Raw genomic sequence first — 12,812 nt, forward strand, 5'->3', positions numbered from 1 at the left:
AGTGGAAGTTCATTGAGTCCTAAAGGTACTCAGCTTTCCACATTTATCCATGTTGGCTTACTTTGTCARACTGAAGTGGGACAGAAATAAATCTGTGGTAGGAGAGAGCAGATATATCTTTGTAATTACTCTCCAATGTCTGTCCTTTTAGCTAAGAATGAAACTGGAGTATGGCCTGCTGAATCCAAAACACCAGAAGTTCAAGAAATCTCTCCACAGTCCCTTCCAGGTAATGAAATTTCTGGTTTTAGAAACTCTGTGGAATATCCTTGCCAAATACATAAACTAAAATTAAATTCATCTTTGTGCTGCTTAATGTACATTTAAAATAGTAGTTGGAAAACAGGAGGGTAGTGTAGATGAAGTAGCAAGGAGTGGTAGATGTGGATAAAAACCTGGATTTAATTCTGGAGGAAAGTTTCAGATTATACAATTGTTAGGTTTATAAAAAAAATCCCACTTAGAATTAAAACCATATCTTTCTGAGATGATGGATGCCTTGAAATTGTGAACAACGGCAAAATTAGGTTCTTTGTGATCCACCTGTAGATTCTGACTTTAGTGAAATACATGAAGAAGAAAATTAAGGGTAAGAACATGATTGTGTGAAATGGATGCATGAGGCTTAGATGGAATAGTGACAGGCTCTACTTCAGGGGTGCAGAGGATAACATCAAAATCTTCCGTTTCAGTTCAGTTCTGAACACATTAATCTTAACCACACTCTCCCTGTGGACTTAGTGGTCCTATTAATATAAATGCATGAGAAAGCAATATAACATCTGACCATAGGCTCTGTGTCTGTGAAATGTATATTAGCTTGTATGTTTGGAAGATTGAAGCTTTTTGTCATCTACTCGTGACTGAAAAAAAATATCACTTATTTAAAAGRGCATAGTCAGATTTTAACTGTTCAAAACCATAAAGTGAAATTTTAAATACTGCAAGATTTGCTGCTCCACTTGCTTAGGAAAAAAAAATCGGTGTAACTAGAAGGACTGCTTTATGAATTTGTGTGACAAGTAGAGTCCTGTATTTTAATATTTTCAGTCTGWGGGGGAAAAAGATTGGAAAGAGCTRAATTGTTAAGAGTCAAAWGATGAAGATTAACTTTTCACCCACTTTATTTATCCCCATTTCAGAATGGTTTAAGAAGGTGTATACCTGTCTTCATTTTMTATAGCCTGACTCTAATCCTATAGCTGAGTCTGAAGTCTTGATTCTGCTGTCACAATACTTGGCTTCTGTCAGCTGCTTTGCTAAAAGAAAGATGGGATGCTTGAATGGCGGCAAGAATTTAAAATGAAAAAGGAATTTGAGGAAACATTGACCAAAGGTTTGCTTTGGTTTTGTTTAGATGTATTATGTGATCTTGCTGACATTACTGTATCTATCAGATTTTTCCTGGCTGGATGAAGTGGTGTAGCATGTTGTTTCTTTGACATCACACAATTCATGAAGATACTGCCCTTAAATATAATTGTGTTTATTTTATTCTTTAAGCATATTAAAAATTGCACCATCTTAATCTTAAAAAAAAAAAGAAAGAATAACAAACTGTCCCAAAAAATACACAGGAAATTGAAAAGGTTTAGGGTAAAGAAATGCAGCAAGATCATGTAATCATTGACAACAATCTTTCAGACTAACTGATAGATCCTTTAAATTTTTTCTGTGAAAATGTTTGAAGAATTGTATTTTCTACTCAATAAATAAATGTATTTGCTGAATTCTACTTTAAACCATCCCTTCCTTTCTGCAAAACCTTCATAAGGCTAGATCTTTTCTGTTCATACTAAATATTAGGAGAAAAAAAAAAAGATGTGTCTTCACAAGAAATTATTATCAAAGGATGCATTGAAAACGTGTGGATGCATTTTAGAAAGCCATAAGGAGTCTTTTTAGGTTGTTTGGTTGGTTTGGCTTCCCTTTGAGTTCAAGGTCTCTTGTGGGATTGAATTTTGAGGCTATTTTATGGAACTATTTACCTTGGRGTTTTTGTTTTGTTTTGTTTTTTGTGGGTTTGTTTTGTTTTGGTTTTGTAATTTATATTTTTATTATTTACTRTCTAAGAACAGTCAATCTGCAAGTATATTTTCTAGAATTTTAGCATTTTTGTGAAAGTGAGAACTGAGTACATGGATATGATTGGCCCTCTGGCGAATCCGAATCCTCAAATCCCAGAAATATAACATTCCTTGTGATGGAATGTATTGATCAATCAGCTAAACAGGGTGAAATGGGGAACCTGTGGAGGAGAGCATTGATTCATTCAATTTCCTTTCCTTTGGATTCCATAATTGCATTTATGTACCAGCATGTTGAAATTCTAACTATAACCATTGTCATGTCCAGACATAGCCCAAAATTGTGTGTTTATGAAATTGGATAGTGTTTCCTTACACTGGTAATAATTGCCAAGTCTTGGTTTTTTTGGTAACAATTTAGTACCCATTTTTTACAATTAAACACATTCTTATTACTGTCACACCAATAATTACTATAATACTTAGAACAATTTTTATCTTCCATTTCAAGCTTCTTTTGTGGTTTTGCTTCAGTTTCTTTTTTTCCTTTGGTGACCATTCCTTTCAGATATTATTTGTTCATCTCAGCACCAYTGCCTCATGTTAGAGTATGTCACACTCTTTACATTAAAGAGTGTATCCATTACGGTTACAGTATTTCAGGTAAAGAGAAAAAAAAAGAACATCAGGAAACAGGGAAGTAAAAGCGAATCCTTAAGAAGAAAAATGTTCTTTGAGTGTAATTCTGTCTTGCCATGTCATATGGAAAAATAGCTCGAATACTTAAGCATTTTAGCCWGATTTAGATGAGTAGCTTAAGTGAGAGATCTGAACACCAACCTTTTGGAAGGGTTGCATTTGAGAGACAATTTAGTATATAGCCATAATTAATTGAGTTTAGCAATAGGTTCTACTTTGTTATATTTCATTCAGATATGGCTATTTGAAAAATCATACTGGAGTCTTTGAGTAAGGCACAATAATAATTATTTGCTGTGGACGGTTTAAGGACTGGTGCCAGACTGGCAACAGAACATTGATTTRAAAGGAGCTCTGTGCTGCAGCAGCTGTTGTGTCATCAGCCATGCAAAAAGGGAAGAAGGAGCTCCAAGTATTTCAGCAAGCAGTCTGTCTGAAAGGCTCTGTGAGCTGGGCTGCTCTTGTGTTCCACTGGCTGTTTATCAAAGGGTGTGTTTTGTGATGTGACACAGTTTAGTGACCTTTTTTCATGTATTTGTCAACCAGACATCCCATCATTTGCTTAATTTCAATCCTCCCCTCCCCTGGCATGCATTTCCATGGAAAAACTTGTTAGTAAGCTCTTTCATTCTTTGTTTTTGCCAGGCTTGTTACAATATTTTCCACTCAGGACTAATTTATTCTTGACACAACAGCASAAATCTGTAGTGCTTTCCTCAATCTTTGAATTGCTGTCTAATATACCTCAAACTGCTGCTACAATTTTTTTCTCCACTAAGTGAGTCTTCCTGTTAACTTCACAGGGCAAWTGGAGCCAACCAATACTTAGAAACATGAGCACATTGATCTAGGCCATAAAAAAGCTAGATTAATAAAAAAATAAATAAATAAAAGGGGAAAAGCTATTTATTTCTTTACATAAGGGATTATATTACATATTTGGCAAATCAGTTTTGTGAAATACAGAATAGGCTTGAAATGAAGAGTTACCTGTGAATCTATTACCCAGGGTTAATGTATAGTTGCAATAACACCTTTTTTCCGTTTCCCAAGTTCTGTTCCTCCTGCCCTCCTTCTGGCTCCTGAAGGGTTCCCCTTGTGCTCATGAGGAGTGAAATTGGTTTTTTCATCAGAATATCTGAATTGCAGCTGTAGATGATAAGAGGGTCAAGAGAAATTGGAGTAAACACAGTTTAAGAAATGTTGCCTTAGTGCATTCTTGCTGTATTCCATGCRAACAGTCAGAGGCATTTCTCTTTTCTCTAATTTAGCTTTCAGAGCCTAAACTTTCTTCTCCGTGTATCCTTTTTTTTTTTTTTCTTTTAGCAAAAATATCTGCCTGTGCAAAACTGAGAGCTCGGTTTCTTTTTTTCCAATTCTAGGCATGCTTGTTCTGCTTTTGCAGATAATTTAGCTGACAAGACACATTTCATTTGAGTGTAAACCCTTTGACCTCTAAAAAAAAAAATCCAAAGCATAATAAGCTCTGTGTTTGCTCTTGGTAGGGGATTGTTTGGGGTTTTTTTTTCTTTATTACACCTCACCAATAAGAAATGTTACCTTTGAACTGCCTCTGAGGTACAGGTTTATTAGTTGTTGCTTCAGTGTTTCTTGTGAATGAATTTTCTCCCAAAAGAAATCAAAATCATTATTCCATTATTACTAGAAAAATTAAAGAGCTGAGGTATTACAGGTGAGTATTTGTTATGTTCCTGGAATTTTTCATCTTAAAAGGATTACAAACCATTCAGAATTAATGGGAAAATATTTGTAAATACACTTTGTGATGTGATGGATCTTGTTTGTAATCTATATCATAATGAATTTAAGAGGATGTAACAGTAGTACAGTGTGAGTTTCTCACCTTAACTTTGCTMTTCATGACTTATGTTTTCTTTCACTAATATAAAACTTGAGCAAAAAAAATACAAAACATCATATGGATTTCACATCTGAAAACAAAATTAAACATTAATCAGGAAGGAGATGAGCTGCTGTAGGAATCATTCTAATAATGTGACATGAAATGGTGGTAAGAAAAGCAGCAGGTTTTGGACAGTAGATAAAGAAATGTTCCGAGGGATTTAAAATTACATTGAACTCCTTTCTTCTAGCTCAAGGCAAGAAAACACCTGGACATGAAGAATTTAGACCAACGCCTAGACCCAAATGGGTGCAAACTCCAAACATACTGGGTAACTAATTTTGCTGCTTTTTATATTCCTTCTACATTAAATGCTTTTTTTACTTCCAGCAGAATTTTTCTACTGCTTGTTGCATCCTCTTTTTCTTGGCACCAAAGGAAGTCCTGATGAAAATATCCTGGTTCCTTTGCAGTTCCAGTGACTAATGCTGGAATGAATTGTAAAGCAGGATGCACCTAGCTCTGGCTGAACTGTGGCTTTCACAGATTTGATTGTGTGATTCAATTTTATTTTTCAAATCAATGCTTTCTCTCTCTGTGATCTGCGTGGTTGACATACCGTAAACTTTTCATCTGTAAAATTACCTCAATGACAGAACTGAAATTATTACCTCCTTGATTTTCTTCTGATTACAGRTTCATTTAGGTAATATCAACAGCAATGACTAAGGAAATATTTATATTTTGTGATGGGATATAATGGGATATAATTCTATTTTCCTTGAAGGAAAGAGAAGCTCTACTGATTTTTTCATTTTTTGTCTCAATGTTGTGTTGTCAGTTTTGTGATTTGGTGTAACACCTATTTAGTTCTGACTTTCAGARTTCTAAATTCTCTAATGTTGATTTTATTGCTTGTACTTTATTGCCTGASCCATGTAAAATTATGAAGACAAATCTAAACTTGAGGTTGTGTTTCTTTTTTTTTTTTTTCAACTTTGATTAGATTTTTCTAAAAGACAGATGGCCTGCATACAGGAGGATGTATGATAAAGGGAAGGACCAGAAATGTTTGCAGGACTGAAATGCMGATCTTTCCATGAAGAGGACTGCTAATGCTTCTCAATAAATTTATTTTACATAATCCTATTGACACATGTTAATGTCTTACTCTCATTTTTTTCTTTTTTTCATTTACATTTGACAGCGGATTTCCAGAATTTCCAGAATTCCAGAAAAACCACTGGTCAATCTAATTTCATTTTAACTTTTTATCAGCTTTKTTTAACCATACTCGACTTTCCTTGTTTTTTTATGTTTCAAAGATCAAAATATGAAAATAAATCAAGATGTATCATTGATTAATTTTATACTAGGTGCTCATAGTGACTGATAGCTGTTCATTGGCAAATTCCCGTGTTTGATAGATCTTTGTTTAACAATTAGGGGAAAATGGTACTTCCTTCATATTCCATATTACTTTTAAAGTGACAATTTATAGGGGTTTTTTTTCTGGGTTGGAAATAGTTTTTTATTTTTATTAAACATCATTGTTTTCAGGAGTGGGTGGTATAAGCCAAATATAAATCCATGGTGTGCTCTGTAGTATTCTTAATCAAGTAAAGTTTTGGTTATTTTTTTATCATAGCTTCTAATGAAATACAGCTACTTCCGTCTGGACCCAGAGTCCCTGATGCTCCAAAAAGTCCATTGRCAGAACTTGGTAATTACTTCCTTTGTAAATATGAGTAAACTTTGGTGAAAAATTATCTTCACAGAACTTGCCCCAGTCAGAGATGTAACAGAATTACACACCTTTCCATTACATGACTGGGCCCTAAGTTTGATGCTTGTGTTGGTGATGAGTGGGGATGTTTCAGCAAGTTGTGAGCATCTGGAGTCCTGTGCTGGGAAGTTGATCCTTTCTCTCTTTCTCTGAGAAATATCTCAGATGTGAATCCACTGTGTAGGGTGCCATTTGTTTATGTTAGGTACTGTTTCTGTGGTTTTGTTGTTGCCCTAAATTATTTTTTGTCCAGCTCTACATGTGCAGTTTTTACAGCTGACATTATTGAGTAGGGGGTATCCTGTGCCAGCCCTAAACCCTATCTCTTACCATCTCATGCCTCTGTTCCTTCACATTGAACCCTGTGTCTCCCTTTCTCAAGACCTCTGGTTTCAAACCAGGCCTGTATTTTCTCTGTGTTTGGGTTACTCATAAATAGCTCATTCTACCAAAACAATTGCATATTGCTGCTTTCTTAACAGCTGTTACACCAGTTACCTGGAGTGCCCTTGAATCAGATTGAGTTATATTTCATTTAGCATTAGTCAAGACGTTATCATAGAATAGTGCTGGCTTATTTAGATGGCATACTTTTGCTTAAAGTAGGTTGCCAAATTTTAAAATAATTTCCAAGAACATCTCTTAGTTCTTGAAGTGCATAGTTGAAGCAGATTCTCTGGAGCATGTAAATAATCTTTACAATTTGTTCTTAATTTGACAGGGGTTTTTTTGACTGCTCTTTTCAAGATATGTTTGARGGGATGGGGAGAGACATTTGTTTTCACTGTGGTGAAAGGCATTTGGTTAACTCCCATTACAGGCAGCACTGGAGAGAGGGAGACATGGTGATTTAAGAACCTATTTGGTACAAATTTAGCTGAAAAWTATTAGGGATATGAAGTATTTTTTTCTTTCTCAGTGATAAAGGTAGAATAATAGCAACATCTGTGGGGAAATATGAGTTTCATTCAAATATTTAGTCTAGTTTTGTTCTCATGCCCTCCATTCCTGCTGAGTAGTTTCACTTGGCGAAAGCGGTATTTCATTATGTGAGGCTGAGCCCAGTCCCTGGTCAACTGGAGCATCTGTGCTCCCCATGAAGKCACTGCTGAGGTCAAAGATATTTTGTGGCAGTGAGGGGTTGGTTATACAGAGGACATTTCTCTGCACTGTGCCTCTGCATGCCTTGATCACCCACTGTCATGAAATCAGCAAAGAAAGCAAAATTTAATTTATGAAGTTCAACTGTGTCTGACCTGTATTCTGTCCTAGTTCCCCTGAAGAAATTTTTCTTTATTTTTCTATCCTGATTGTGCTAGAGGRAGATCTCTCCTTTATTTTGTAAACATCCTGTGTGGCCAGTTTATTTGAATCAAATGTTTCTGAAAAAATAACTTMGTTAGCATACCTTCAATGGTCTGCTGCCTTYGGGAGATCTCTCAWAGTTCTTACTGRATGTAAATGGATCAATRGMAGCTTTTGCCAAAAGCTGTGAATCRTRTGTCTTTTGTTGGTGGTATTTTCTTTTSTGTAAATATATATCTTTTCTGTAAATATAGGTCCCATTTGCAAGGGACCTACAGTGGTCCAGCWTCTGAGTACAGGATAGTAACCCAGGATCCAAGCTGTTAATGTGATAAGATGGATCRAAAGTAGATGGAAAAGAGCTAGTAYATGAAATAAAAGCCTGTTCACTTTTTGGSATGTATTCATATTGCCTGTACTAAAAATGAACTCTACACCTAATTATTTGAAWGGGGGTTTTGACCAGAAAGAATAGTACTTATGGCCAGCACACGCAGTTGAGTAGGATCTGTGTCCTGGAAGCAGGACAGCTGTGCCAAACCTGCAGATGTTGGAAGCTTGTTCATACTGGCTTTAGGTGACAATGCCCAGTTTCATCTTGACTTCATTTTTATTAAAGCACATTCCCAGTTATCCATACTTCAAAGTTAAGTAACCTGAAGGTCTTTGTCATAGTCTTCATTACAAATAACAGATAATAGGTGATGTTTACTAACTTCTATGATTAGTTCCCTGATTTCATTGTGCTACTCATTTCTTATCTTTTTCCATTGCAACTCCTTTAAAAATAGTTATATGTAATGCAGTAGTGACCAGTTTACAGAGACCTGCAAGTGGTGTGAATAACAAAAGTATTGTGTTTGGGTTGTAGCTGCCTCACTGTGAATAAATACTCAAAAGTAATAAGGATTCAGCTTGATTAGATAAGTTATGCCCACATATGGATGGGGTAGAAATCAAGGGAAAAAAAAAGGTATTCAAACCAAACAAAAACTTGTTAGTTACAGTTGAATTTAGATTTTTTATCACTTGCAAGAAGRAAGCCTGTCTTAGAATGATAAAATTTTGTTTCATGTTTGCTCTTAGCTACTCAGAGTCCAGCCTTGAAACCCTTATCTCTACCTTCTGCAGAAACGAGAGAGATGGAAATGGGTAATTAGCAGATTAGTTCCGTGATTTCTTTTTTTTCCATTATCATAGCATCATGTTGATATGCAAATATTAGTCTTGGCTACCACCATTCACAGAGAGCTGCTTATTCACCATTCTTATGTCTGTGTGACCACGTGAAAAATGCATTTTTTGTCAGCTTAACAACTGCTTAAAAACAGTGTTGTCAGATCTCATCATTACCTTATTATTTTCAGTATAACTGCAAATAATATTACCRGAAAAGTGAATAAGAGAGAGTTCCTTGCTGGTCAAAGTTCCTTCAAGCATGTGGAACTTGCATTCCATGACCTGTATTTCCAGCCACCAGCTCCCCTTGTCACAGTCCTTGTCTCACATCTCGCTTTAGTCCATCTGCCATCTTGCTCAGCTTTGTGTTGGCGTTGTCTGGAGCTGCACAGCCTTCACTCATCTGTTTGATGCTAATCCATCGAGTCACAGCCCTCTCAGCATTTTAAGCTTAGATTCTTTTTTTCAGCTTTTGAGGAAAAACAGACTGTTTCTCCACGATCCAAAACGTCTGGTACCATAGAAGTGCAACCAACCCAATCCGGTAATGGTTTCTCCTAAGGTTAATCCTCCTGACATTTGAGAATTTTTGGAGGAGACGTAGTGCCTCTCATTAAATAGTTTGTTCAGTCTGGCATAAATGAAGAACAAATGTTGGTATGAAAGTGCTRCATCAAGTATCAGATCTCTTTATGGCATTTTATACGAAACACTAAATTAGTAGCTCAGAGGCTTTCCCATGTTTGGCAACAGCATGTAGTTCTTAGTTTTAAAATTAAATCGGACTTACTGTAAATATCAAATTTAAATAGGGCTGTCTACACCCAAGTTTCATAAGTAGAATATGCTGATTTGCTGAAGGATTCAAAGTCATAAGAGATGAATGGAAACTGAAGAAATTCCAACATGTTTTGAAATTGTAGCTCTTTTAGCTTTTCTGTATAAACATAGACATAATTCTGCCCAGGTTTCTAAACTGACACTATAAAAACATCTCACTGAAGATTCAGGTGCTYTTTAGTTGGTCCTTGCAAAATTTCTATTATGTGTTCCTCTTATTTTATAGATATTATTTGCCTGGGGCAACTGGCAGTTTTCCAGAAGAAGTGGAAAAAAAATTAATTAAATGAGAGCCAGTTGGAAAGATTTCATTTCATTAGCATGCCAGTAGTGTAATGCCTGGTGCATAAGTTTTTGGAAGAAATTAACATTAAAATAAATCCATTATAGTGGGGGAAATTAATTACAACTGTCAGCCATTCACGTGTGACAAAAGACAGTTTTTATGTTTCATGTAGTCCAGTTCCAGTCTTGTCACTCTTTTTGCTTCTCCAGTTTCAGCATGAGGATATCCTCCTTCCTAATCCTAGAAAAAAATTCCGTGCAGTCCCAGTTTTCCACTTTTTATTTATAATTTGTTCTCCTATTTTGAACAGCCTTGTATTTCCCCCTGGTAACTCTAAATTTCACCTTTTTTTTGTGTGTGATTCTGATAACAATTTGATCATTAATTGAATTATATATCTGTACATTAATGCACATTTTTGGGAATAATTTTTAAGTCCCACTCAATCAGTTATCGTACATTTCAGATTCTACCTTTCTGTGGAACATAATGAGTTAAATATTACTCAGAAACTTTGTCAGCTCATGGAGGAATATGATGCTGTTGCAGAATGTTTCTTGTCACATCAAAACAATACAGCATTATTTTTGCATTTATTTTCCAGCTTCACATGACTTTCTTCATGCTATTTTTACTCCCTAAACTTTTATCTRTTCAGAAATACCAGGCACTGGTAAATTATAATAATATTCTTTCAGAAGCATACCGTTTTGATTGTTTGGTGCTGAAAAGGTCATTTTTGATTTCACGTTGATTATTTCAGACAGCTATCGCATACTGCTTGCCTTGGGTGTTGTCCTACACCTTATTTTTTCAACTTCTGTATCAACATCCTCATTCTTGGGATCAGGCAGAGCACAAATTAAAAGCAAGTCTGCAGCAGAATAATGCAATATTGATTAAAGAGTGTGTCAGGAAAAGAATTATTTTTTCCAAGGCTTGAGGCTGTTACAGTCAAGTAAAGTATGATGCTTTTTAGTAATAATTTTTTTCATTTATTTCTCCCTATGATTTCTTTTCAACGTTTGCATAGAGTTTGCTGTGATTTTTCCTAGCTATTGTCTTCAACTAAAAAWGTCAACACATCTAAGGCCAGACCTTTCCAACTAAACTACAATTCATCTGCCCTCATCATTCATCTTTGTAGATRGAGGATCAGGGTAAAGAGGAGAGTTCCTTTTAGCTGGTTCTGTTTGGGTTTCTCATTATTTAGATTCCCAGCTGTGGACCTGCCTTTCTCAGTTTTGGGGTCTTTTTGCCTTGTGTTGAGAGAACTTCAYTGTGAGAGGGAATAAAAAAAATTACACATATATTTCTGTATARTGTTTCTGTGAAAAGGCTGACCTACAGACCATTTTCTGGATCCAAAGGTGCTTTTTTTTTTACTACCTGACATGCATAATATGCTAAGATTATTAAGTAACAGTAGGAATTCTCATTAGTATGAATAATTAGGTTGCCTGGTTTCCACATTGACTTTCACAACAGCCTCACAGTGCATAAGGCAGAGTAATGCCCAGCTGACTTGCAAGAAATTTTCTGTGTGCTTCCGTTTCAACAATGCAACATCTGTGTGCCAAGTCCTGAAATATCCAGGTAGCCCTGAGGCAATTAAGCCTTTTAACTCATTATCTTTTCAGATTTAGGTGAAAAGGAGCCTCTTTCTTCAAGATTCACAACATCTGGCATGCCAGAAATGCCACCAATCTCACCTGGTAACAATATCTCTCTTCTCTGTAGTTCTCACATCTAGGCAGTCTCTCAAAAGACACAGAAATGCTTTGATAAATGGAGGGTTTATTCTGACTTGCTCTGCATAAAGCTAGAGAAACAGAAACTAGTTGCATCTGCTGCAATGTTTGAGACATTTGGAATGAAATATTGCAATGATAATTTTTTTTAATGTTGGTAAACAATTAGCTAATTTGTCCAGGCTTTCTTGTGAAGGATTACGTGTATACACGGAGATATATATATATATATATATATATATATATATATGGAGGCCCATTGTTAGGAATGGTGAAATAAGTTCTAACATACCAAATTTGTTCATTTTGCACATTAGAAAAGTGCAGAAAAAAAACACAGGCAGAAAAAAAAGATTTATCTGTTGTTCTTAAGCAAATAAAACCACTTTGTTTTGTGAGTCATTGATATTAGAAAAACAGTTTGAAGGGAACTGAACAGAAGGGTTTCCATTTCCAAAGACTGGGAATATCAAAATAWCCCAGAGGAATCCCTCAGCACCCTTTCCTTATTGCCACGAACTTCATCCATGTGCACGTTTGTAAACTGTCACAGGCCTTGCCTCCCTTAAACCTGAGGCCAAGCCCAAAGCAATGGGCAAAGATGCAGAGTGCCAGTGAGTACACAYAGTCTAGATTTGTCACATTTATGTATTAGGTTGTGTATTCTCCCTGGGTAAAATTAGGGTAACAGGGTATGAGAAGGTCAGTAAAGGCACTTGTTCTTCAGTGCACAAAGAGACGTTGAATTGTACAAGTGCAGCTTGTAAGATGTGCTAGAATTCGGTGGAAGATTTTCCTCTTCTCACTTGTTTCCAAGCATTTCTCTAGAAATGAAGAAATTCTATGCACTGTGCTTTATTAGTGCCAGGGACAGTATTTCTGCTCCACAGAATGAAGGATTTCATTGAYTGTAAAGTGTGATAAGACCTTGAATTCTAACTACAGTGGTGTGATTCTTAGTTGCCATGTTACCTCTGCAAGAACTGTTTGCATCTCTCAAAATGTAAGGAAATGTAAGGAGTGTTTTGGTGAATTTAGGCATTTTTCTGCTGATGTAGAGCCATTTAGCTCCTGA

At 35.8% G+C, this 12,812-nt stretch overlaps 1 protein-coding gene across 1 annotated transcript in view; it reads left to right on the forward strand.

Annotated features, from left to right (window-relative positions):
* Positions 1 to 12,812, forward strand: part of ABI3BP (ABI family member 3 binding protein) — a 135,799-nt gene that overhangs the window by 48,586 nt on the left and 74,401 nt on the right. The window contains exons 10-15 of the mRNA XM_057364125.1: positions 152 to 229; positions 4,841 to 4,921; positions 6,239 to 6,313; positions 8,768 to 8,833; positions 9,330 to 9,404; positions 11,627 to 11,701. Of these exons, the coding sequence (XP_057220108.1) occupies positions 152 to 229; positions 4,841 to 4,921; positions 6,239 to 6,313; positions 8,768 to 8,833; positions 9,330 to 9,404; positions 11,627 to 11,701 (450 nt within the window). The remainder of the gene's footprint in view (positions 1 to 151; positions 230 to 4,840; positions 4,922 to 6,238; positions 6,314 to 8,767; positions 8,834 to 9,329; positions 9,405 to 11,626; positions 11,702 to 12,812) is intronic.

The sequence above is a fragment of the Malurus melanocephalus genome, unplaced genomic scaffold (genome assembly GCF_030028575.1).
Source record: "Malurus melanocephalus ecotype Western Australia unplaced genomic scaffold, MMel_1.1 scaffold_36, whole genome shotgun sequence".
In the NCBI taxonomy this organism is placed as follows: Eukaryota; Metazoa; Chordata; class Aves; order Passeriformes; family Maluridae; genus Malurus; species Malurus melanocephalus.